This window comes from Onthophagus taurus, chromosome 8, assembly GCF_036711975.1.
Source record: "Onthophagus taurus isolate NC chromosome 8, IU_Otau_3.0, whole genome shotgun sequence".
Classification (NCBI taxonomy): Eukaryota; Metazoa; Arthropoda; class Insecta; order Coleoptera; family Scarabaeidae; genus Onthophagus; species Onthophagus taurus.
In genome coordinates this window covers 7,306,197-7,333,457 of record NC_091973.1, presented here as the reverse complement: position 1 = coordinate 7,333,457, position 27,261 = coordinate 7,306,197, and the positions used below count along the sequence as shown (strand labels likewise).

General features: G+C 36.5%; 1 protein-coding gene across 3 annotated transcripts in view; it reads left to right on the top strand.

Annotated features, from left to right (window-relative positions):
* LOC111421024 (metabotropic glutamate receptor 4-like) overlaps window positions 1–25,802 on the top strand; it is a 129,792-nt gene extending 103,990 nt beyond the window's left edge. The window contains exons 11-14 of one of the 3 annotated variants that reach the window (XR_011641310.1): window positions 6,185–6,489; window positions 6,767–6,907; window positions 7,405–19,096; window positions 19,712–25,802. Coding sequence is in view for 2 of the 3 variants with exons in the window: in XM_071198463.1 (XP_071054564.1) it covers window positions 6,185–6,489; window positions 6,767–6,907; window positions 7,405–7,581 (623 nt within the window). In the remaining variant the exon portion in view is untranslated. Of the gene's footprint in view, window positions 1–6,184; window positions 6,490–6,766; window positions 6,908–7,404 lie in introns of all 3 variants that reach the window. The other 2 variants (XM_071198463.1, XM_071198464.1) reach the window with 2 other exon arrangements.
* Window positions 25,803–27,261: the final 1,459 nt, after the last annotated feature.

Here is a 27,261-nt window from a genome sequence, read left to right as displayed (position 1 = left end):
TTCACTGACGCCAGACGCCTCAAGTAAAGGCATAGGAGTAGTTTTATTGTTATTTTTTTCTCAAAAATTATCTTCAAGCCAAATAAATTATTCAACTTTTGATAGAGAATTGTTAGCAATTTACACTAATATCAAAGTCTTTAAACATTTTTTACATGGACATCAATTTGTGGTTAACCTCTAATCAACACAAAAAAAACTCCACGTCAGACACGATATCTTAGTTACATAACACAATTCACATCAGATATCAGGTACATTACAGGAGAATCAAACATTGTAGCGGACACGTTGTCCAGAACAAATATTGATTCGCTAAATTCACAAATTAACACATCCTGGTATCCTCTCACTCCGTCCCTTGGTTGCACATATGTGCTCACCGTAATAGATCGTTTCACGCGTTGGCCAGAAACTTTTCCTCTCAAAGATATTAGTTCCACTTCTATTGCGGATACTTTGTTTCGGCATTCTTTGGCATTCCTAGCACTATAACCCATGACCAGGGACGACAATTCGAATCAAAACTCTTTTCAAAATTTCACACTCTTCTAGGAACACGTCAAATTCATACATCCCCAAAGCAACGGAATTTTAGAAAGGTTCGGGCACCGTTCTTTAAAAACAGCCATAACTGCCAGAGTGTTACCTCCGAGGTGGAACAATGATCTTCCCTTGATTCTCCTAGGTCTCAGATCATCTCTTAAGGAAGACCTAGGTTGTTCATCTGCCGAACTTGTATACGGTCAACCACTTAGGCTTCCAGGAAATTTTTTTGTTAATATTCACACAAAATTGAGAATCGATCAATTAATGACCTTAAGCATATGTGATCAATCCATTTCAAGGCAGAACTTAAGCCGCTGCAACGAGATAATCTACTTAAAATCACACAACTGGTAGGGCGAGCACGGCATTACGAAAAATTTGTTTGAAATTGTGCGGCATGACGGTGAATATGTCCTCTCCATGCGAAGTATTGGGGAATTTTTATACGAATTTGTCCGGGCAGTCGGCGCATAAAACAGAAACTCACAGCGCAGCCGATGCAGATCAATGCGTGAAAGAAGATAGGAAAAATCATAGTTGGCATCACTGCAAGTTCTGCGCTGCTGAAGTGTGGGCATATGATACATTAAACAGGCAGATTGGTAATCTGTATAAGGATGCCGGAATTTATACGAGAGATACTTCAGACAACCTTATCTGAATCCTCTCTATTCTGTTAATGTATGCGTCATACTGAGGGTTCCAAGCTGTACTGCCGAACGATAAAATACTATTAACGAAAGTAGGTCTAGGGCTGCAAAACGATTACAAATCCCAGCATCCTATTAGCTCTGGCCACCACTGCATCAACGTGTTTATCAAACAGTAATTTGTCTTTAATAGTGTGTCAACACGATCCAGTAAGCATGTTCCGCACCGGTAATCAAATTTAATTAACAGCTTTTTTCTCGTAAAAATAAGAGTCTGATAGTTCGATATGTTAAGTGACAAATTATTAATCTCACAAAAATCATAAAATCTGTTCAGGTCATTCTGAAGGTTAACGCAGTCTGAAACAGCAGCAAATATTTTAATGTCGTCAGCATACATAAGACATCTTGAGGGAAGAAAAGACTTGGTGATGACTACCCTGAGGCAGTCCGGAAGACATGATAGCAAAACCGGACGAATATCCACCAACCCCAACCACCTGCGTGCAACTTCAACAGTAATAAACAATGATCCACTTTGTCAAAAGCTTTGCTAAAGTTAGTGTATATCGCATCTACTTTGAAAAATTTGAGAATTTTTAGAAAGAACATGTCAGTCAATTTATTTAATCAGACAATTAGTGCTGATACAACTCGCATTTCCGCCAGACGAAATTTATAACTACTACACTTCAAATTTTGTTTGTGGTGTGTCCGGGGACTTAGCTATGAATTTTTCTGCAGTTGAAGAGAGTGATGTAATGAAGGCTTTACTGACTATTAAAACTAATTCTGTGGGGTCTGACGGTGTGAGCTTACAAATGATTAAACTATGTCTACCTGTTTTACTGCTCTACATCACACACGTGATTAATTCATGAATAATTGAATCGGTGTTTTCAGATAAATAGAAATGTTCGTTGGTTGTACCACTACCCAAAAAATCTGCTCCCCATACTTTAAATGATATTAGACTAGTATCAGTTCTTCCGGTTTTGTCTACGGGTCACCTTAATCAGTTTAAAATCTTGCCCGATTTGCAATCAGATTTTAGATCTGCCTACAGTTGTGCCACTGCGCTGGCAAACGTTATGGATACTTTTCGATTTTTCAAAGACTTTTGATATGATCGATCATAGGTTGCTGTTGTGTATGCTTCATTATGTTGGGATGAGCTGGTGTGGTGCTCAGTTAATAGATAATTATTTGCGAAAGCGGACACAGAGTGTGTTGTTTGTTGCCCCAAGGCTCAGTGCTTGGTCTACTGCTGTACTCGATATATACACTGAATATTCAAAAATACATTCGTACTTATCGCTATCATCTCTATGCGGATGATACAGAGATATATCACTCCTTTAAGCCATCGGATGTTGCGTTAGCTTCTAGTCAAATTAATCAGGACCTGAGCGGGATTTTCCGCTTTGCGGATGATCAAACAAACTGTTGGTTTGGTAATGCTTTGGGATTGCTTATTGGGGGGGCTGAGGTGATATATCAGGATTCAGCCAGGTATTTGGGAGTCTGGATAGATTCAGAATTAAGATTGAGGAAGTTTGTGTCCTGCCTGGTCAGGTGGGCTTTTGCCAGTTTAACTTAGAAAGTCAAACTTAGAAAATTGTTATGTTACTATCACATTTTAATTACTATGATGCACTTTATCATTCATTTATAGATCAAGTTAGTGCTGGTAGAATTCACAGAGTGCAGAATAGTTGCTTACGATTTATCTCTGGTATTAAACGTCGTTAGCATGTTTCTCATATGTTAGAGGCCGCCAATTGGCTAAATATGTGGAAGAGAAGGTTTTTACATACCACTTTGTTTTTTCATAGTGTGTTGACTTGGCAAATGCCTCCTTACCTGTACTGTCGTATAACTTACAGAACTGATATTCACAATCTCGGTACTCGATTCAATGGTCAGGTCGCAATTCCAAGGCATAGGACTCAACTATTTAAGAAATCATTTTCATACAATGTTGCAAAGTATTTCATTAATCTTAATCGTTGCTTTTGTTTTAAGTCGAGATATGAATCTAAAAAGGTCGTCATATAGTATATTATTCAACAATATAATGGCGGCTGTTGAAAAAAGAAAAAAAAAACTTGATAGACACTACAGACATAACCTCAATATAAGAAAGCTGTCATTTCTGTTAATATTTTATTTTTTGATTAATAGGTCGTGTCAGAACTGTGGAATAATGGCTTCATTATTCAACACTTTGTCAGTCATGAGTAATGCGCGTCATTACCCGTCAAAAATCAAATGTATAACGAATAGATAATTCAATAGTTGTAGATAATAGTATATTATGCAACAAGCGTATAATGGCGGCTGTTACCCACGAAGATGAAGTTGCAATCTGAGTGGGTAACATCCATTATACGCAAGTTAAATACTATACTTTATCCACAACTATTTAATTTAAAAAAAAATCAAAAAAGGAAAAAGAAACTTGATAGACATTTCAGACATAACCTCAATATAAGAAAACTGTCATTTCTGTTAATATTTTATTTTTTGATTAGTAGGTCATGTCAGAACTGTGTGAATAATGGCTTCATTATTCAACACTTTGTCAGTCATGAGTAAGACGTGTCATCACCCATCAAAAATCAAATGTATAACGAATAGATAATTCAATAGTTGTAGATAATAGTACATTATTAAACAAGCGTATAATGGCGGCTGTTATCCACGAAGATCAAGTTGCAATCTGAGTGGGTAACATCCATTATACGCAAGTTGAATACTATACTTTATCTACAACTATTTAATTTTGAAAAAAAAAATTCAAAAAAGAAAAAAAATCTTGATAGACATTTCAGACATAACCTCAATATAAGATAGCTGTCATTTCTGTTAATATTTTATTTTTTGATTAGTAGATCATGTCAGAACTGTGGAATAATGGCTTCATTATTCAACACTTTGTCAGTCATGAGTAAGGCGTGTCATTACCCATCAAAAATCAAATGTATAACGAATAGATAATTCAATAGTTGTAGATAAAAATATTTATCTGAGCTGCGGTGAGGGTGGGTTCGTTAGGTGTGGCAATGTTCGATGTGTTCAAATTGATCAATTAGTGGTTCTGGCTATATTGTTATCTATCTACATTCTTTAAAAGAAGTTTTTTTTTCTCTTTCCGGGCTGCGTGGAGGAGTGGGTCGTGACTATGTTACGAGCCAAACGCAGTAAATTTTTTTTAATGTTAAATATGTAAAGTATGTGGGTGTTTATTAAAGTACAGATCCAAAATGAACAATCTTTATACCAATGGAAAGAGGAAGTTTCAAAGTTTTTTTGCAATACACTATAAATGTTCAATGTGTCCACCGTCCGCTGCAGGGCAAACATCTATGCGGTAGTCGAACTCGTCCCACACACGAGCAAGTGTATCTACTGTTACTGAGTGCACAGCAGCTGTGATACGGTTCCGCAGATCGTCCACAGTTGTTGGTAGAGGTGAGACGTAAACAGTTTCCTTAACATAACCCCATAAGAAGTAGTCACATGGAGTGAGATCAGGAGATCTCGGTGGCCAAAAGTGGAGAGCTAGGTCTTCATTTCCCCTGCGACCTATCCAGCGTTGAGGAAGGGCTGCATTCACAAAGCCTCGTACATGAAGGTGCCAATAGGGCGGAGCTGCGTCCTGTTGGAAAATGAAGTCCTGTGAATCTTCCATAACTTGAGGAAACAGCCATTGTTCCAACATGTAAGTACGTTGTTCCAGTTACAGATCTTTCCGCAAAGAAAAATGGTCCTGGAGAAACCTTTGTACGAGATACGGCACAGAACACGTTTACTTTCGGTGAGTCTCTTTCGTGTTGCAATGTCAAATGTGGATTTTGCAAACCCCATATGCGAACATTATGTCTGTTGACTTTTCCACTGAGGTGGAAAGTCGCTTCATCACTAAAAATGATACGCTGCAGAAACGCGTCATCCTCCATCATCTCTTTGTCATTATGGTTGAGAGGTCGACCTGCGCTTTTCCCTTTACACACACTTCCAGTTCGTAGAAATTGCGTAAACCAACGCTTAATGCTTTTTCTAGTTGGTGGTTCGATACCAAATTTTGTACGAAATGCCCGCTGCACTACAATTTGTGACTCACTTCTTGCGAACTCAAGAACGCAGAAAACCTTGTGCTCCACGGTAGCCATCTCACTCACTTTTGTCGAAGACGTACATATTTATTGTTATAAGACAAAAAGATGAATAATAAAATTTTATTAAAATCGCCTTCTTTTCTACTTAGTATTTTTACAGAGAGGAAACGAACGGATGATATCAGACATTGCAAAAAAACTTTGAAATTTCCTCTTTCCATTGGTATAAAGATTGTTCATTTTGGATCTGTATTTTAATAAATATACATCTTTAAAAATGGGTCCATCATTTATAATAACCCTGTATTGTTATTATTATTAACTTTCTTTAATTAATGTTTCTCCATTAATTAGGTCATAGCACCTCACAATTTAGGGCCTCTCGCTGGTGAGAACCCAAGACATATGTTTTCCATTAAAGTCTCCTCCAAGTACAAATTTGTTGTCAAGATGTAGTAGAATCTATTGAGGTTATGTCTCGGTGGTATGTACGTTGCTCCCATAGATATTAAGCCATTAGCAGTTTGAACTTTTACCACAGTTTGGTGTTGTTCAGTACTAATTGTATTGTTCAAATAGTGGTCCACATTCCTTTTAATAATAATTACACTTCCACCTCGAGCCGCATTACTCGGGTGAATTCTCGTGTAATATGAATTTCGGAGATTAGATATATCATATATCAATATTGTTTTAAGTAGTATTGGTGTTTTGATGCTGTCGAAGACTATTGGAATGATTTTTAGACAGTTAGTTAGTTGCATACCCCACTGCCATCACTTTATTCGTCGAGCACTCAATCCAGTTGATAACCATGAGGAGATTAATTGCTTAAAGAGTTGGGTTAATAAAATTCTTGTTTAGGCATCGTCTCCATTCAACTAATCGGCGCCATGGTTTGGTTGGTAATTGACCGTCCGGATATTCGAGAGATTTACCCTTACCCATTAACTGCTGTATTGACCTGCAGAGTATCTACTTTCGCTTTGATTATGTCGCTCGTTTACAACATGATCCTAATAATCTTGTGCACTTGGTACGCGTTCAAGACCCGAAAAATCCCAGAAAATTTCAACGAAGCTAAATACATTGGATTCACTATGTACTCTACTTGCATCGTTTGGCTGGCTTTCTTACCCATCTACTTTGGAACGAACAATGATTATAAGGTAAGACTTACTTTTTAAATGAAAATCATTACTTTCGGCGATAAATTCGGTACTAAATGTTTAACGATGACCAGACCGACGACATTAGCCCCGAAATTTATGTAAACGAACTTTTCGATACGGCCAAAAACGAATCTATTCCTCGTTAACTCCCAACGTTTACGTCGTAATATGATCATAACGTTTGTTTTCATTTATTTTCATCTTCAACCTCAAAATCATTTCATTCCAAATTAATTATTAATTAATTAAATTAACATTATAATTTATAAACCAGATTCAAATCGTCAGCATGTGCATGTGTCTAAACATTAGCGCTACCGTCGCCCTCGGCTGTCTATTTACTCCCAAAGTCTACTTAGTACTATTTCAACCGTATAAAAATGTAAGACAAGGAAATGGAAATCAAGTCACCAAGGTAATTAGTAATAGTAACACGATAAATGATTGATCTTACTTAATTTAGTGTTAACACATCTTGCGCGGGAAGCGACTAAACTCGTTTTGAGCGGATTTCACGTTTTTAGCGGGAAACGACTAACTCGTTTTACATGGCGGTAAGAGTTTGGCGGGAAAGTGCCCGCGCAAGATGTGTTAATATTAAATTGGGTCAACCATTTTCGATTATTAATTTATTTATTAGAAATAGTTAAAAATGTTTTGGGTAATAAATCATCATGCAGAAAAGACCACCTTTTAGCTACACTGAGAGAAATCGTATTATACGTATTAAATATTATATTACCTTATAGTATATTTTTAGTGCATCCATTTCTTTCAGTGTAGTGAGTCAGCAAAATTGTTGGCAAGCTCCACACAAATAATTTTTAAGATTGGATTAGATCTGAAGATGATTTGTTATCAAAAAATTTAGTAAATTGGATGATTCAATGGATTTCTGCACATGTTGTTTAGACACATGGTCAAGACAGGCCGGTGTACAGCATGAGATTTGCCGGACCCCGCTCGCAGACCGTACAATCGATGACCAGCAATTCAAGATCGCCGCCCCCTAAACATGGACAAAAACATCTGAACGGTGACCCCACGGGACTTCCAAGTCCTAGCGTGGAGGAAAGCTCCCTGAGTTAAATCTGCTGGCTTCAACCTTATGTACGTTCGTCGCAAGGTCCATTTTATTAGATGAGGTTTAAATCGATAGGTTTCGTTTAAATCTTTTAAATTCGATAAGCCGACATCGAATATTTCTTCCTACGAAAAAGAAAAAAAGAAATAAATAACTACAAAATATTTGAAACGGCATTAAAAATTAATTATTCGTTGAAAACCTTGCAAAACAAAATAAATTAATAAAAAAAAATTGAACGTTTCCCTTTTCTGTATACATAAAAGTTTCTTAGTAGAAGTCAACTAAAAAACAATAAAAGAAGCAATTTGCCAAATTACGTGTATTTTAGACTTATAAAGTTCACTTTAAAGCTCGCAATCTGAACTTTATTCAAATAAATATTATTTATTTTGGTATAGCTTTCTACATTTTTCTAGGTATTGGCGAAACGAACAGTATTAAAAAAACTTGTTACTAGAAGTCTAGTCTTAAAAAGCTTTAAATGTATATATATTTTACTAAACTTTTATTACAACTAGAATATTATGCTTATGGTCGAATGTGATAAATGGGTATTAAACTAGTTAGGAACGAAATAATTATCGATATATGAAAACGGAAACGGAGCAATATACCTGAAAAAATCCTGAATTTAAATGGGATGATTACCCAGGCAATAATTTTACCTGCTAATATATGCAAATTTCCAAATAGGATTTTGAATGCCAAGGCCGAATTAACCGCAATCCGCTGAAATTATTTTTCAGTTTATAGAGTGCTGTTTATTTGCAATTTATATACCAACGATTTCGCTTCCACTGGGACGAAAGAATTTACATGGGGAAATCAGATTTGATTATAACCTCAATAAATCCTTTAAATCTTTGATCAAACTCTTCCAGTCATTTTTTTTATTTTTCGAACGGTACGTAATAAGATGCGCAATCCACCTCAACTAAATATCGATTCGTTATAGCTCTACTGGTCGAGTTTGCTAGCACTTGGAGACTACTTCTTACGTCCGTTTTAATCGAGATAAGCTCAACTAACACAATACGCTATGTATTAGGATTCACAAACTTTTGGTATTATCGAGAACTAAACTGCAAGAAGAACCATGAAAATCCTGAGGCATAATACTTTGGACTCGATTAACAAGCAATACGCTTTTTGTATTCTCGAGGTTTAGCCAACATGATAAACTGCAAGAAAATGCTTGATGTACGTTGGCCAAATTCTAAATTCCTAAAAAGAGTTTAAAATTGCACTGGCCAAATACACTATTGCACTAGTTGATGATGCTAGCTAATTTTCCATTTCACTTTGTTTTATGCCTGTATGAGTTGGGATACAGAGCAGCTACAAAAGTGGCCATGGTCATCTTGGAAGACATCGGCCGCCACCAAATATCGTTGTAATCAAATCAGATTCGTGATGCTTGGGGCGGCCGACGTCTTCGAAGTCGTCCGAGGTTGCTTCGACTCAAACGCAATATGTTATATATTCACATGCTTTTTGCATTCTCGAGGTCTAGCCAACCTTATAAACAGCATGAAAACGTCTGGATGTACACTGGCCAAATTGTAAACTCACTATTGGACTGGGTGATTGGCTCATTTACTTTCAATTCTGCCGGTATGAATTGAAGTACGAACAACGTACGAAACTAGAATCATAGCAATCAGATTTTTCGTGGTCTTGATGTTCACGATACTGGCCGCATTCATATTCTGTCTCATCCACGAGCTGCCGAAATAATAACCAGCGGGAAGTCAGATTTGATCATAAAATATTCTCTACGTTAATAAATCCTTTAAATATTTGATCAAACTCTAACAGCCATTTTTTTATTTTTCGAACGGTACGTAATAAGATGCGCAATCCACTTCAACTAAATATCGATTCGTTATAGCTCTACTGGTCGAGTTTGCTAGCCAATCTTCCATTTCCCTTTTATTTATGTCGGTATGAGTTGGGATACAAACCACGTACGAAAGCGATCACGACCTTTTTCGAACAAAACGGCCACCTCCAAATAAAAAAGAAGCATGTAACATCTCGTAGTCTTAATGTTCATGCACTTGGAGCGGCCGACGTCTTCGAAGTCGGCCGAGACTACTTCTTACGTCCGTTTTAAGCGAGATAAGCTCAACTAACACAATACGCTATGTATTAGGATACACAAACTTTTGGTATTACCGAGATCTAAACTGCAAGAAGAACCATGGAAATCCCGATACATAATACTTTGGAAATGGTGCGGCCGACGTCTTCGAAGTCGGCCGAGATAGACTCGACTAGCAAGCAATACGCTTTCTGTATTCTCGAGGTTTAGCCAACATTATAAACTGCAAGAAAATGCTTGATGTACGTTGGCCAAATTCTAAATTCCTAAAAATAGTTTAAAATTGCACTGGCCAAATACACTATTGCACTAGTTGATGATGCTAGCTAATTTTCCATTTCACTTTGGTTTATGCTGGTATGAGTAAGGATACAGAGCACCTACAAAAGTGGCCATGGTCGTCTTGGAAGACATCGGCCGCCTCCAAATATCGTTGTAATCAAAACAGATTCGTGATGCTTGGGGCGGCCGACGTCTTCGAAGTCGGCCGAGGTTGCTTCGACTCAAACGCAATATGTTATGTATTCACACGCTTTTTGCATTTTCGAGGTCTAGCCAACCTTATAAACAGCATGAAAACGTCTGGATGTACACTGGCCAAATTCTAAACTCACTATTGGACTGGTTGATGGGCTCATTCACTTTCAATTATGCCGGTATGAGTTGAAGTACAAACAACGTACGAAACTAGAACCATAGCAATCAGATTTTTCGTGGTCTTGATGTTCATGATACTGGCCGCATTCTTACTCTGTCTCATCCACGAGCTGCCGAAATAATAACCAGCGGGAAGTCAGATTTGATCATAAAGTATTCTCTACGTTAATAAATCCTTTAAATATTTGATCAAACTCTAACAGTAATTTTTTTATTTTTCGAACGGTACGTAACAAGATGCGCAATCCACTTCAACTAAATATCGATTCGTTATAGCTCTACTGGTCGAGTTTGCTAGCCAATCTTCCATTTCACTTTTATTTATGTCGGTATGAGTTGGGATACAAGCCACGTACGAAAGCGATCACGACCTTTTTCGAACAAAACGGCCACCTCCAAATAAAAAAAAGCATGTAACATCTCGTGGTCTTAATGTTCATGCACTTGGAGCGGCCGACGTCTTCGAAGTCGGCCGAGACTACTTCTTACGTCCGTTTTAAGCGAGATAAGCTCAACTAACACAATACGCTATGTATTAGGATTCACAACCTTTTGCTATTATCGAGATCTAAACTGCAAGAAGAACCATGGAAATCCTGAGGCATGATACTTTGGAATTGGTGCGGCCGACGTCTTCGAAGTCGGCCGAGATAGACTCGATTAACAAGCAATACGCTTTTTGTATTCTCGAGGTTTAGCCAACATTATAAACTGTAAGAAGATGCTTGATGTACGTTGGCCAAATTCTAAATTCCTAAAAAAAGTTTAAAATTGCACTGGCCAAATACACTATTGCACTAGTTGATGATGCTAGCTAATTTTCCATTTGACTTTGGTTTATGCTAGTATGAGTAGGGATACAGAGCAGCTACAAAAGTGGCCATGGTCATCTTGGAAGACATCGGCCGCCTCCAAATATCGTTGTAACCAAATCAGATTCGTGATGTTTGGGGCGGCCGACGTCTTCGAAGTCGGCCGAGGTTGCTTCGACTCACACGCAATATGTTATGTATTCACATGCTTTTTGCATTCTCGAGGTCTAGCCAACCTTATAAACAGCATGAAAACGTCTGGATGTACACTGGCCAAATTCTAATCTCACTATTGGACTGCGTGATTGGCTCATTTACTTTCAATTATGCCGGTATGAGTTGAAATACAAACAACGTACGAAACTAGAACCATAGCAACCAGATTTTTCGTGATCTTGATGTTCATGATACTGGTCGCATTCATACTCTGTCTCATCCACGAGCTGCCGAAATTATAACAAGCGGGAAGTCAGATTTGATCATAAAATATTCTCTACGTTAATAAATCCTTTAAATATTCGATCAAACTCTAACAGTAATTTTTTTATTTTTCCAACGGTACGTAATAAGATGCGCAATCCACTTCAACTAAATATCGATTCGTTATAGCTCTACTGGTCGAGTTTGCTAGCCAATCTTCCATTTCACTTTTATTTATGTCGGTATGAGTTGGGATACAAACCACGTACGAAAGCGATCACGACCTTTTTCGAATAAAACGGCCACCTTCAAATAAAAAAGAACATGTAACATCTCGTGGTCTTAATGTTCATGCACTTGGAGCGGCCGACGTCTTCGAAATCGGCCAAGGCTGCTTCTTACGTCCGTTTTAAGCGAGATAAGCTCAATTAACACAATACGCTATGTATTAGGATTCACAAACGTTTGGTATTATCGAGATCTAAACTGCAAGAAGAACCATGGAAATCCTGATGCATAATACTTTGGAATTGGTGCGGCCGACGTCTTCGAAGTCGGCCGAGATAGACTCGATTAGCAAGCAATACGCTTTTTGTGTTCTCGAGGTTTAGCCAACATTATAAACTGCAAGAAAATGCTTGATGTACGTTGGCCAAATTCTAAATTCCTAAAAAAAGTTTAAAATTGCATTGGCCAAATACACTATTGCACTAGTTGGTTATGCTAGCTAATTTTCCATTTCACTTTGGTTAATGCTGGTATGAGTAAGGATACAGAGCACCTACAAAAGTGGCCATGGTCATCTTGGAAGACATCGGCCGCCTCCAAATATCGTTGTAACCAAATCAGATTCGTGATGTTTGGGGCGGCCGACGTCTTCGAAGTCGGCCGAGGTTGCTTCGACTCACACGCAATATGTTATGTATTCACATGCTTTTTGCATTCTCGAGGTCTAGCCAACCTTATAAACAGCATGAAAACGTCTGGATGTACACTGGCCAAATTCTAATCTCACTATTGGACTGCGTGATTGGCTCATTTACTTTCAATTATGCCGGTATGAGTTGAAATACAAACAACGTACGAAACTAGAACCATAGCAACCAGATTTTTCGTGATCTTGATGTTCATGATACTGGTCGCATTCATACTCTGTCTCATCCACGAGCTGCCGAAATTATAACAAGCGGGAAGTCAGATTTGATCATAAAATATTCTCTACGTTAATAAATCCTTTAAATATTCGATCAAACTCTAACAGTAATTTTTTTATTTTTCCAACGGTACGTAATAAGATGCGCAATCCACTTCAACTAAATATCGATTCGTTATAGCTCTACTGGTCGAGTTTGCTAGCCAATCTTCCATTTCACTTTTATTTATGTCGGTATGAGTTGGGATACAAACCACGTACGAAAGCGATCACGACCTTTTTCGAATAAAACGGCCACCTTCAAATAAAAAAGAACATGTAACATCTCGTGGTCTTAATGTTCATGCACTTGGAGCGGCCGACGTCTTCGAAATCGGCCAAGGCTGCTTCTTACGTCCGTTTTAAGCGAGATAAGCTCAATTAACACAATACGCTATGTATTAGGATTCACAAACGTTTGGTATTATCGAGATCTAAACTGCAAGAAGAACCATGGAAATCCTGATGCATAATACTTTGGAATTGGTGCGGCCGACGTCTTCGAAGTCGGCCGAGATAGACTCGATTAGCAAGCAATACGCTTTTTGTGTTCTCGAGGTTTAGCCAACATTATAAACTGCAAGAAAATGCTTGATGTACGTTGGCCAAATTCTAAATTCCTAAAAAAAGTTTAAAATTGCATTGGCCAAATACACTATTGCACTAGTTGGTTATGCTAGCTAATTTTCCATTTCACTTTGGTTAATGCTGGTATGAGTAAGGATACAGAGCACCTACAAAAGTGGCCATGGTCATCTTGGAAGACATCGGCCGCCTCCAAATATCGTTGTAACCAAATCAGATTCGTGATGTTTGGGGCGGCCGACGTCTTCGAAGTCGGCCGAGGTTGCTTCGACTCACACGCAATATGTTATGTATTCACATGCTTTTTGCATTCTCGAGGTCTAGCCAACCTTATAAACAGCATGAAAACGTCTGGATGTACACTGGCCAAATTCTAATCTCACTATTGGACTGCGTGATTGGCTCATTTACTTTCAATTATGCCGGTATGAGTTGAAATACAAACAACGTACGAAACTAGAACCATAGCAACCAGATTTTTCGTGGTCTTAATGTTCATGCACTTGGAGCGGCCGACGTCTTCGAAGTCGGCCGAGACTACTTCTTACGTCCGTTTTAAGCGAGATAAGCTCAATTAACACAATACGCTATGTATTAGGATTCACAACCTTTTGGTATTATCGAGATCTAAACTGCAAGAAGAACCATGGAAATCCTGAGGTACAATACTTTGGAATTGGTGCGGCCGACGTCTTCGAAGTCGGCCGAGATAGACTCGACTAGCGAGCAATATGCTTTTTGTATTCTCGAGGTTTAGCCAACATTATAAACTGCAAGAAAATGCTTGATGTACGTTGGCCAAATTCTAAATTCCTAAAAAAAGTTTAAAATTGCATTGGCCAAATACACTATTGCACTAGTTGATGATGCTAGCTAATTTTCCATTTCACTTTGGTTTATGCTGGTATGTGTAGGGATACAGACCACCTACAAAAGTGGCCATGGTCATCTTGGAAGACATCGGCCGCCTCCAAATATCGTTGTAATCAAATCAGATTCGTGATGCTTGGGGCGGCCGACGTCTTCGAAGTCGGCCGAGGTTGCTTCGACTCAAACGCAATATGTCATGTATTCACATGCTTTTTGCATTATCGAGGTCTAGCCAACTTTATAAACAGCATGAAAACGTCTGGATGTACACTGGCCAAATTCTAAACTCACTATTGGACTGGGTGATTGGCTCATTTACTTTCAATTCTGCCGGTATGAGTTGAAATACAAACAACGTACGAAACTAGATCCATAGCAACCAGATTTTTCGTGATCTTGATGTTCATGATACTGGTCGCATTCATACTCTCTCTCATCCACGAGCTGCCGAAATTATAACAAGCGGGAAGTCAGATTTGATCATAAAATATTCTCTACGTTAATAAATCCTTTAAATATTTGATCAAACTCTAACAGCCATTTTTTTATTTTTCGAACGGTACGTAATAAGATGCGCAATCCACTTCAACTAAATATCGATTCGTTATAGCTCTACTGGTCGAGTTTGCTAGCCAATCTTCCATTTCCCTTTTATTTATGTCGGTATGAGTTGGGATACAAACCACGTACGAAAGCGATCACGACCTTTTTCGAATAAAACGGCCACCTCCAAATAAAAAAAAGCATGTAACATCTCGTAGTCTTAATGTTCATGCACTTGGAGCGGCCGACGTCTTCGAAGTCGGCCGAGACTACTTCTTACGTCCGTTTTAAGCGAGATAAGCTCAACTAACACAATACGCTATGTATTAGGATACACAAACTTTTGGTATTACCGAGATCTAAACTGCAAGAAGAACCATGGAAATCCCGATACATAATACTTTGGAAATGGTGCGGCCGACATCTTCGAAGTCGGCCGAGATAGACTCGACTAGCAAGCAATACGCTTTCTGTATTCTCGAGGTTTAGCCAACATTATAAACTGCAAGAAAATGCTTGATGTACGTTGGCCAAATTCTAAATTCCTAAAAATAGTTTAAAATTGCACTGGCCAAATACACTATTGCACTAGTTGATGATGCTAACTAATTTTCCATTTCACTTTGGTTTATGCTGGTATGAGTAGGGATACAGAACATCTACAAAAGTGACCATGGTCGTCTTGGAAGACATCGACCGCCTCCAAATATCGTTGTAATCAAATCAGATTCGTGATGCTTGGGGCGGCCGATGTCTTCGAAGTCGGCCGAGGTTGCTTCGACTCACACGCAATATGTTATGTATTCACATGTTTTTGCATTCTCGAGGTCTAGCCAACCTTATAAACAGCATGTAAACGTCTGGATGTACACTGGCCAAATTCTAAACTCACTATTGGACTGGGTGATTGGCTCATTTACTTTCAATTATGCCGTTAAGAGTTGAAGTACAAACAACGTACGAAACTAGAACCATAGCAATCAGATTCTTCGTGGTCTTGATGTTAATGATACTGGCCGCATTCTTACTCTGTCTCATCCACGAGCTGCCGAATTAATAACCAGCGGGAAGTCAGATTTGATCATAAAATATTCTCTACGTTAATAAATCCTTTAAATATTTGATCAAACTCTAACAGTCATTTTTTTATTTTTCGAACGGTACGTAATAAGATGCGCAATCCACTTCAACTAAATATCGATTCGTTATAGCTCTACTGGTCGAGTTTGGTAGCCAATCTTCCATTTCCCTTTTATTTGTGTCGGTATGAGTTGGGATACAAACCACGTACGAAAGCGATCACGACCTTTTTCGAATAAAACGGCCACCTCCAAATAAAAAAAAGCATGTAACATCTCGTGGTCTTAATGTTCATGCACTTGGAGCGGCCGACGTCTTCGAAGTCGGCCGAAACTACTTCTTACGTCCGTTTTAAGCGAGATAAGCTCAACTAACACAATACGCTATGTATTAGGATTCACAACCTTTTGCTATTATCGAGATCTAAACTGCAAGAAGAACCATGAAAATCCTGATGCATAATACTTTGAAATTGGTGCGGCCGACGTCTTCGAAGTCGGCCGAGATAGACTCGATTAACAAGCAATACGCTTTTTGTATTCTCGAGGTTTAGCCAACACTATAAACTGCAAGAAAATGCTGATGTACGTTGGCCAAATTTTAAATTCCTAAAAAAAGTTTAAAATTGCACTGGCCAAATACACTATTGCACTAGTTGGTTATGCTAACTAATTTTCCATTTCACTTTGGTTTATGCTGGCATGAGTAGGGATACAGAGCACCTACAAAAGTGACCATGGTCATCTTGGAAGACATCGGCCGCCTCCAAATATCGTTGTAATCAAATCAGATTCGTGATGCTTGGGGCGGCCGACGTCTTCGAAGTCGGCCGAGGTTGCTTCGACTCAAACGCAATATGTTATGTATTCACATGCTTTTTGCTTTCTCGAGGTCTAGCCAACCTTATAAACAGCATGAAAACGTCTGGATGTACACTGGCTAAATTCTAAACTCACTATTGGACTGGGTGATTGGCTCATTTACTTTCAATTATGCCGGTATGAGTTGAAGTACAAACAATTTACGAAACTAGAACCATAGCAATCAGATTTTTCGTGGTCTTGATGTTCACGATACTGGCCGCATTCATACTCTGTCTCATCCACGAGCTGCCGAAATAATAACCAGCGGGAAGTCAGATTTGATCATAAAATATTCTCTACGTTAATCAATCCTTTAAATATTTGATCAAAATCTAACAGAATTTTTTTTATTTTTCGAACGGTACGTAATAAGATGCGCAATCCACTTCAACTAAATATCGATTCGTTATAGCTCTACTATTGCTAGCACTTGGAGACTACTTCTTACGTCCGTTTTAAGCGAGATAAGCTCAATTAACACAATACGCTATGTATTAGGATTCACAACCTTTCGGTATTATCGAGATCTAAACTGCAAGAAGAACCATGAAAATCCTGATGCATAATACTTTGGAGTTGGTGCGGCCGACGTCTTCGAAGTCGGCCGAGATAGACTCTACTAGCAAACAATACGCTTTTTGTATTCTCGAGGTTTAGCCAACACTATAAACTGCAAGAAAATGCTGGATGTACGTTGGCCAAATTTTAAATTCCTAAAAAAAGTTTAAAATTGCACTGGCCAAATACACTATTGCACTAGTTGATGATGCTAGCTAATTTTCCATTTCACTTTGGTTTATGCTGATATGAGTAGAGATCCAGAGCAGCTACAAAAGTGACCATGGTCATCTTGGAAGACATCGACCGCCTCCAAATATCGTTGTAATCAAGTCAGATTGGTGATGTTTGGGGCGGCCGACGTCTTCGAAGTCGGCCGAGGTTGCTTCGACTCAAACGCAATATGTTATGTATTCATATCCTTTTTGCATTCTCGAGGTCTAGCCAACCTTATAAACAGTATGAAAACGTCTGGATGTACGCTGGCCAAATTCTAAACTCACTATTGGACTGGGTGATGATTGGCTCATTTACTTTCAATTATGCCGGTATGAATTGAAGTACGAACAACGTACGAAACTAGAACCATAGCAACCAGATTTTTCGTGATCTTGATGTTCACGATACTGGCCGTATTCATACTCTGTCTCATCCACAAGCTGCCGAAATAATAACCAGCGGGAAGTCAGATTTGATCATAAAATATTCTCTACGTTAATAAATCCTTTAAATATTTGATCAAACTCTAACAGTCATTTTTTTATTTTTCGAACGGTACGTAACAAGATGCGCAATCCACTTCAACTAAATATCGATTCGTTATAGCTCTACTGGTCGAGTTTGCTAGCCAATCTTCCATTTCACTTTTATTTATGTCGGTATGAGTTGGGATACAAACCACGTACGAAAGCGATCACGACCTTTTTCGAATAAAACGGCCACCTCCAAATAAAAAAAAAGCATGTAACATCTCGTGGTCTTAATGTTCATGCACTTGGAGACCACTTCTTACGTCCGTTTTAAGCGAGATAAGCTCAACTAACATAATACGCTATGTATTAGGATTCACAAACTTTTAGTATTATCGAGATCTAAACTGCAAGAAGAACCATGGAAATCCTGATGCATGATACTTTGGAATTGGTACGGCCGACGTCTTCGAAGTCGGCCGAGATAGACTCGACTAGCCAGCAATACGCTTTTTGTATTCTCGAGGTTTAGCCAACATTATAAACTGCAAGAAAATGCTTGATGTACGTTGGTCAAATTCTAAATTCCTAAAAAAAGTTTAAAATTGCATTGGCCAAATACACTATTGCACTAGTTGATGATGCTAGCTAATTTTCCATTTCACTTTGGTTTATGCTGGTATGAGTAGAGATACAGAGCAGCTACAAAAGTGATCATGGTCATCTTGGAAGACATCGGCCGCTTCCAAATATCGTGGTAATCAAATCAGATTCGTGATGCTTGGGGCGGCCGACGTCTTCGAAGTCGGCCGAGATAGACTCGACTAGCAAGCAATACGCTTTTTGTATTCTCGAGGTTTAGCCAACATTATAAACTGCAAGAAAATGCTTGATGTACGTTGGCCAAATTCTAAATTCCTAAAAAAAGTTTAAAATTGCACTGGCCAAATACACTATTGCAGTAGTTGATGATGCTAGCTAATTTTCCATTTCACTCTGGTTTATGCTGGTATGTGTAGGGATACAGAGCACCTACAAAAGTGGACATGGTCATCTTGGAAGACATCGGCCGCCTCCAAATATCGTTGTAATCAAATCAGATTCGTGATGCTTGGGGCGGCCGACGTCTTCGAAGTCGGCCGAGGTTGCTTCGACTCAAACGCAATATGTTATGTATTCCCATGCTTTTTGCATTTTCGAGGTCTAGCCAACCTTACAAACAGCATGAAAACGTCTGGATGTACACTGGCCAAATTCTAAACTCACTATTGGACTGGGTGATTGGCTCATTTACTTTCAATTATGCCGGTATGACTTGAAGTACAAACAACGTACGAAACTAGAACCATAGCAACCAGATTTTTCGTGGTCTTGATGTTCACGATACTGGCCGCATTCATACTCTGTCTCATCCACGAGCTGCCGAAATAATAACCAGCGCGAAGTCAGATTTGATCAGAAAATATTCTCTACGTTAATAAATCCTTTAAATATTTGATCAAACTCTAACAGTCATTTTTTTATTTTTCGAACGATACGTAATAAGATGCGCAATCCACTTCAACTAAATATCGATTCGTTATAGCTCTACTGGTCGAGTTTGCTAGCCAATCTTCCATTTCACTTTTATTTATGTCGGTATGAGTTGGGATACAAACCACGTACGAAAGCGATCACGACCTTTTTCGAATAAAACGGCCACCTCCAAATAAAAAAAAGCATGTAACATCTCATGGTCTTAATGTTCATGCACTTGGAGACTACTTCTTACGTCCGTTTTAAGCGAGATAAGCTCAACTAACACAATACGCTATGTATTAGGATTCACAAACGTTTGGTATTATCGAGATCTAAACTGCAAGAAGAACCATGGAAATCCTGATGCATAATACTTTGGAATTGGTGCGGCCGACGTCTTCGAAGTCGGCCGAGATAGACTCGATTAGCAAGCAATACGCTTTTTGTATTCTCGAGGTTTAACCAACATTATAAACTGCAAGAAAATGCTTGATGTACGTTGGCCAAATTCTAAATTCCTAAAAAAAGTTTAAAATTGCACTGGCCAAATACACTATTGCACTAGTTGATGCTGCTAGCTAATTTTCCATTTCACTTTGGTTTATGCTGGTATGAGTAGGGATACAGAGCACCTACAAAAGTGGCCATGGTCATCTTGGAAGACATCGGCCGTCTCCAAATATCGTTGTAATCAAATCAGATTCGTGATGCTTCTGGCGGCCGACGTCTTCGAAGTCGGCCGAGGTTGCTCCGACTCAAACGCAATATGTTATGTATTCCCATGCTTTTTGCTTTGTCGAGGTCTAGCCAACCTTATCAACAGCATGAAAACGTCTGGATGTACACTTTCCAAATTCTAAACTCACTATTGGACTGGGTGATTGGCTCATTTACTTTCAATTATGCCGGTATGAGTTGAAGTACAAATAACGTACGAAACTAGAACCATAGCAATCAGATTTTTCGTGGTCTTGATATTCATGATACTGGCCGCATTCATACTCTGTCTCATCCACGAGCTGCCGAAATAATAACCAGCGCGAAGTCAGATTTGATCATAAAATATTCTCTACGTTAATAAATCCTTTAAATATTTGATCAAACTCTAACAGTCATTTTTTTATTTTTCGAACGGTACGTAATAAGATGCGCAATCCACTTCAACCAAATATCGATTCGTTATAGCTCTACTGGTCGAGTTTGCTAGCCAATCTTCCATTTCACTTTTATTTATGTCGGTATGAGATGGGATACAAACCACGTACGAAAGCGATCACGACCTTTTTCGAATAAAACGGCCACCTCCAAATAAAAAAAAGCATGTAACATCTCGTGGTCTTAATGTTCATGCACTTGGAGCGGCCGACGTCTTCGAAGTCGGCCGAGACTACTTCTTACGTCCGTTTTAAGCGAGATAAGCTCAACTAACACAATACGCTATGTATTAGGATACACAAACTTTTGGTATTATCGAGATCTAAACTGCAAGAAGAACCATGGAAATAATGAGGCATGATACTTTGGAATTGGTGCGGCTGACGTCTTCGAAGTCGGCCGAGATAGACTCGACTAGCAAGCAATACGCTTTTTGTATTCTCGAGGTTTAGCCAACATTATAAACTGCAAGAAAATGCTTGATGTACGTTGGCCAAATTCTAAATTCCTAAAAAAAGTTTAAAATTGCACTGGCCAAATACACTATTGCACTAGTTGATGATGCTAGCTAATTTTCCATTTCACTTTGGTTTATGCTGGTATGTGTATACTAGGACCAACCCAACCCAACCCATTAATGGCTAAGATATAGGCCATCAAAGTTAAGAAATTTTTAAACATTTTCTTAAATATTTTCAATATTGTTTGTCTTAGGAAGATAAAATTTGGCAAACAGTGCAATGTTATCATGAGAAATCGTTTAAGATCACTTTTGAAAATATGCAAACATTGGATCAATGCTATACAGGTGTTCACAAAGTTTATTTCCTTACAACTTTTTTATTATGTCATAAACCATTGAATTCTAAAAGCATATTTCATTTTGTTTACGAGTTATTCACAAAAAGATTTAAGTTTAAAAGAAATCTCAGCATCTATAGTACATTTTTCCATCATACTATGGCAAAACTGTGTTTGCAACGGATCATCCATTGCAATTTTTAATTCTTGTACTCTCGACAAATTGATGGATATAATTGCTGTTCACATAAGATATGTCGAAACGTACCTTTGGATATTCTGAAATGTCTAAACTGTTCTTATCAGCAGTATTAGCGGTACTACGATCTGCTACAAAATCCAAAATGTTTTCTTTTACTTGAGGTGTACGAACTCTGATTCTCGTTATTTACATATTTCTGTCTATTTCGCATTATGGATGATGTCTTTTTAGTTCATAATAAACAATTTATTCCAAAACAACTTTTCTCCATCACCTTTCATTCTTGAGTTATGATCGATTTTAATACCAAAAGTACTCAATTTTGACATTTTGGGGATTTTCTCTTTATCACTAGAAAATCATTATATCTAAACCAAATCTGTTTATGGATGATGTCTTTTTAGTTCGTAATAAACAATTTATTCCTAAACAACTTTTCTCCATCACCTTTCATTCTTGAGTTATGATCGATTTTAGTACCAAAAGTACTCAATTTTGACATTTTGGGGATTTTCTCTTTATCACTAGAAAATCATTATATCTAAACCAAATCTGTTTATGGATGATGTCTTTTTAGTTCGTAATAAACAATTTATTCCTAAACAACTTTTCTCCATCACCTTTCATTCTTGAGTTATGGTCGATTTTAGTACCAAAAGTACTCAATTTTGACATTTTGGGGATTTTCTCTTTATCACTAGAAAATCATTATATCTAAACTAAATCTGGTTATAGATGATGTCTTTTTAGTTCATAATAAACAATTTATTCCTAAAAAACTTTTCTCCATCACCTTTCATTCTTGAGTTATGATCGATTTTAATACTAAAAGTACTCAATTTTGACATTTTGGGGATTTTCTCTTTATCACTAGAAAATCATTACATCTAAACAAAATCTGTTTATCAATAATATCTTTTTAGTTCATAATAAACATTTTATTCCTAAAAAACTTTTCTCCATCACTTTTCATTCTTGAGTTATGATCGATTTTAATACCAAAAGTACTCAATTTTGACATTTTGGGGATTTTCTCTTTATCACTAGAAAATCATTACATTTAAACTAAATCTATTTACGGATGGTGTCTTTTTAGTTCATAATAAATAATTTATTCCTAAAAAACGTTTCTCCATCACCTTTCATTGTTGAGTTATGATCGATTTTAATACCAAAAGTACTCAATTTTGACATTTTGTGGATTTTCTCTTTATCACTAGAAAATCATTATATTTAAACTAAATCTGCTTATGGGTGATGTCTTTTTAGTTCATTATAAACAATTTATTCCTAAAAAACTTTTCTCCATCACCTTTCATTTTTGAGTTATGATCGATTTTAATACCAAAAGTACTCAATTTTGACATTTTGGGGATTCTCTCTTTATCACTAGAAAATCATTATATCTAAACTAAATCTGCTTATGGATGATGTTTTTTTAGTTCATAATAAACAATTTATTCCTAAAAAACTTTTCTCCATCACCTTTCATTCTTGAGTTGTGATCGATTTTAATACCAAAAGTACTCAATTTTGACATTTTGGGGATTTTCTCTTTATCACTAGAAAATTATTACATCTAAACAAAATCTGTTTATGGATGATGTCTTTTTAGTCCATAATAAACAATTTATTCCTAAAATACATTTCTCCATCACCTTTCATTCTTGAGTTATGATAGATTTTAGTACCAAAAGTACTCAATTTTGACATTTTGGGGATTTTCTCTTTATCACTAGAAAATCATTACATTTAAACTAAATTTGTTTATTCATGATGTCTTTTTAGTTCGTAATAAACAATTTATTCATAAAAAACTTTTCCCCATCACCTTTCATTCTTGAGTTATGATCGATTTTAATACCAAAAGTACTCAATTTTGACATTTTGGGGATTTTCTCTTTATCACTAGAAAATCATTATATCTAAACTAAATTTATTTATGGATGATTTCTTTTTAGTTCATAATAAACAATTTATTCCTAAAATACATTTCTCCATCACCTTTCATTCTTGAGTTATGATCGATTTTAATACCAAAAGTACTCAATTTTGGGGATTTTCTCTTTATCACTAGAAAATCATTATATCTAAAATAAATCTGTTTATGGATTATGTCTTTTTAGTTCGTAATAAGCAATTTATTCCTAAAACACTTTTCTCCATCACCTTTCATTCTTGAGTTATGATCGATTTTAATACCAAAAGTACTCAATTTTGACATTTTGGGGATTTTCTCTTTATCACTAGAAAATCATTACATCTAAACTAAATCTATTTATGGATGATGTCTTTTTAATTCGTAATAAGCAATTTATTACTAAAACACTTTTCTCCATCACCTTTCATTCTTGAGTTATGATCGATTTTAATACCAAAAGTAGTCAGTTTTAGTGTTGTGTCGTGAGATAATCATTTCTTTTCCACAAAAATGAGTTCTGCAAGTGAAAAAAAAAGGTTTAAAAAGAAGAAAAAGAACTGTTAACTGGACAAGAACTATGATACTGCAATTAATCGAATTATATGAATAATATCCTAATTTGTGGGAGTGTTCGTCCAAAAACTATAAAAATTGTAATCTTCGGAAATCAGCTATCCATGAAATTTCCAATAAGTTGGTGTTACTAATTCCAAAGCACCAACAGGGAACTAAAACTCACTAAAAGCGGCCAGTTAGCAGGAGAAAAGTGAATGTACAATACCTACCTGTAGCCAAAAAGGGTTTTCCAGCTAGGTAACAGTGTGGAAAGTCTAGTAACACTAACAACTTTGGAAACAGTGTATTAAGAGACACTTTATACCATGACAGAAAATTTTCTGAACTCGGATGTTTCACAGAAACACATATATAAACAGAAACACCCTGTATGGCATTGATCCCGTAGTTCGATACTTTCAATAGTGATCTTAAACGACCTCTTATGATAACATTGCACTGTTTGCCAAATTGCCAAAATGTTTGAAAATCTTCATTTTTACTTTACTATTTGTGATTAAAATTATGCTGGAGAGAAATAGTAATCGCTTTATGGTTGTTGTAATCTTTGTTGCTTTTTGTATTCTCGAGGTCTAGCCAATCTTATAAACTGCATGAAGATGTCTGGATATACACTGGCCAAATTCTAAACTCACTACGCCTCATCCACGAGTCGCTGAAATAATAACCAGTCAGATTTGATCATAAAACATTCCCTACCTCAATAAATCCTTTAAATTTTTGATCAATTTCAACAAAATATCGATTTATTACAGCTCCCAGTAAAAGCGAAATATTATATCAATGCAGGTTATTGTTATTTGGGTAGTAAGTGTTGGTAAAAAACACGTAAATCAATTAAATCTTGTCGTTAGCCTATTAAATGTTAATTAGAAGTTATAGTGCATCGATCTTTTCGCACTTAAAAAATTAACATATCTTGCGTTCTTGTATATAAAGATTACTGTCAATAAAAAAAGATAGGGTAAAGAGTAAGAGTAAATTTAATCATAGAAAAAAAGTAGTCTTTAAAAAAATAAACAAAAACAGAGCTCATAAAAGGAAACGAATGTCACAAATAAGTCGGAATTGAAAGGATCTCAAAAAAAATCGTAAATGTATTAATTTATTAATAAATGTGAAATTAATGTAACTTTAAGCAATTGTATTAATGTAAAAAAAAAGTCTATTCACTAAAAATTTAAATCATTTTTAAATTATCTTACTTTTTCGAAGCTCAAAAAAATCTCAAATTAGTCAAAACTAAACACGACAATACTATTAATCTTCAAAAAACTGATTAAACTACGAGAAAATACCTCAACGTAAACCATAAACCTACTTAAAATTAAATCGATCTACCATTATTTTAAATTAACGTTAGATTAGTGAATTTAATCTGTTAATTGTATTTTCTTTTTATACGAATTGTTTCCATCCTTAAAAAAAATCTTCTTCTTATAAACTGAATGGAAAAACGTATTATGTATTTACAAGTGTTGTAACATCGCTGTTAAAAAATACAAATATTTAACAAAAAATCGTACACTACTCAAATAAAAAAATCAAGTCTGTAGTTAATTGTAAGTGTAACCTGTAGATATATTTTAAAAAATGTCCAACTAATTATATTTTTTTTTCTTACGAAGTTTTAATGATCGTTGTAAAAGGTGTACATATATTTTTGTGATAAATGAATATGTTGTTTTATTTATTATAATTTATATCATCACTTTTAAAAAAAATTAAGTAAATCCATTTTACCTAATCCTATTTGAACCGTTGGGGAAGATTGCCGAAAACGAAAATGGCCACCATCGTTGTAAAAAGAGGTTATGTTTACATTCAATCTTTGGTGAGTTTTATCATTATTTATGGATTTATTATTTGAAGTGTTTGATATATTTGATCCTTTTCTTTCTAAAACTGAAATTAATACTAAATATAACAATTAATACACGCTGAAATGAGAGAAATTACATACCGTTGAAGTATAAACAAAATTTTAGCATTTATTTTCAAATACACACCGCCATCTAATAGTGATTAATCGAACTACAACTTGTATAAACACTTCCGTTAACGTGGTATCTATAAATGATGGTTTTAAAATTTTAAAACGTGGTTTAAAATGAATCATTTCATTGAAAATTTACAGCGATTCTGTTTAACCGGAAATTGGTGGATGTTTCATAATATATTTTATGATTGTAGCAATAACGATCGATATTAATAAACGATAAGTTTTTGAATATTATTCATAATACAAGCAATTTGTATGGGATTATTGTTCCTACAGGTTGTGATACTTCGCAATCCAACATAATTAATCTGAATCATCAACATGGTAATGTAACTAATGATGCTAAAGAAGTCAGAGATAATTTCATGAATTTTGTCTGCGATGTTCCAAGAGCATCTTGATCATCAAGGAAATCAAATAGATTATAATACCACAGAGTTGGCTTATACAGTTCATCAGTTCCTGCTCCAGATTGATGCGTCTATCTTCTTTCCTTTCCTCTAGTTGCCATCTTCTTCTCAGCATCAGGCTCACACTCTTCAACTTTGCTACTAGCTTTGTGTATCCTGTATATCTTCCGGCACGATCGTGGTATTCCTTGCACTTCACCCACCACAGATATGGTTCACATTTATACAACTCATTAAGTTCTTCCAAAACGTGTACAAATAAAACACAAATAAAAAGTGAAGTCCAAGAAAAACACTTAAAAGAAATAAACTAAATGCAAATAAAATTATTCATGCAAATTAAACAGAGGAAAACACAAAAGTTTCTGCGCTTATCTAACTATAATTGACCTGAGGCAAGCCTCACCGACCCACACACACGCGGAGGTCTGCTAACCTCTAGCGGTAGAAAATATGATGTGTCAATTCCGCCTAGCTCAACTCCAGAGATTTGCTCGTCTCTGGAGTTTAATCGCAGGTAGTGGCACACACGCAGAGGTTTACTTCTTGAGGCGAACAGTATAGACAAACCACTGCAGTACACCTCTACACTACTAAATTATAGACTCCTAGAAAAAGTCTGAAATTCCACCGGCCATATACACTATTGCACTGATTGACATGAATTATGACAATCCTGATGTATATACTTTGAATCGTACCACCATTTTGCTTAAAACCGATT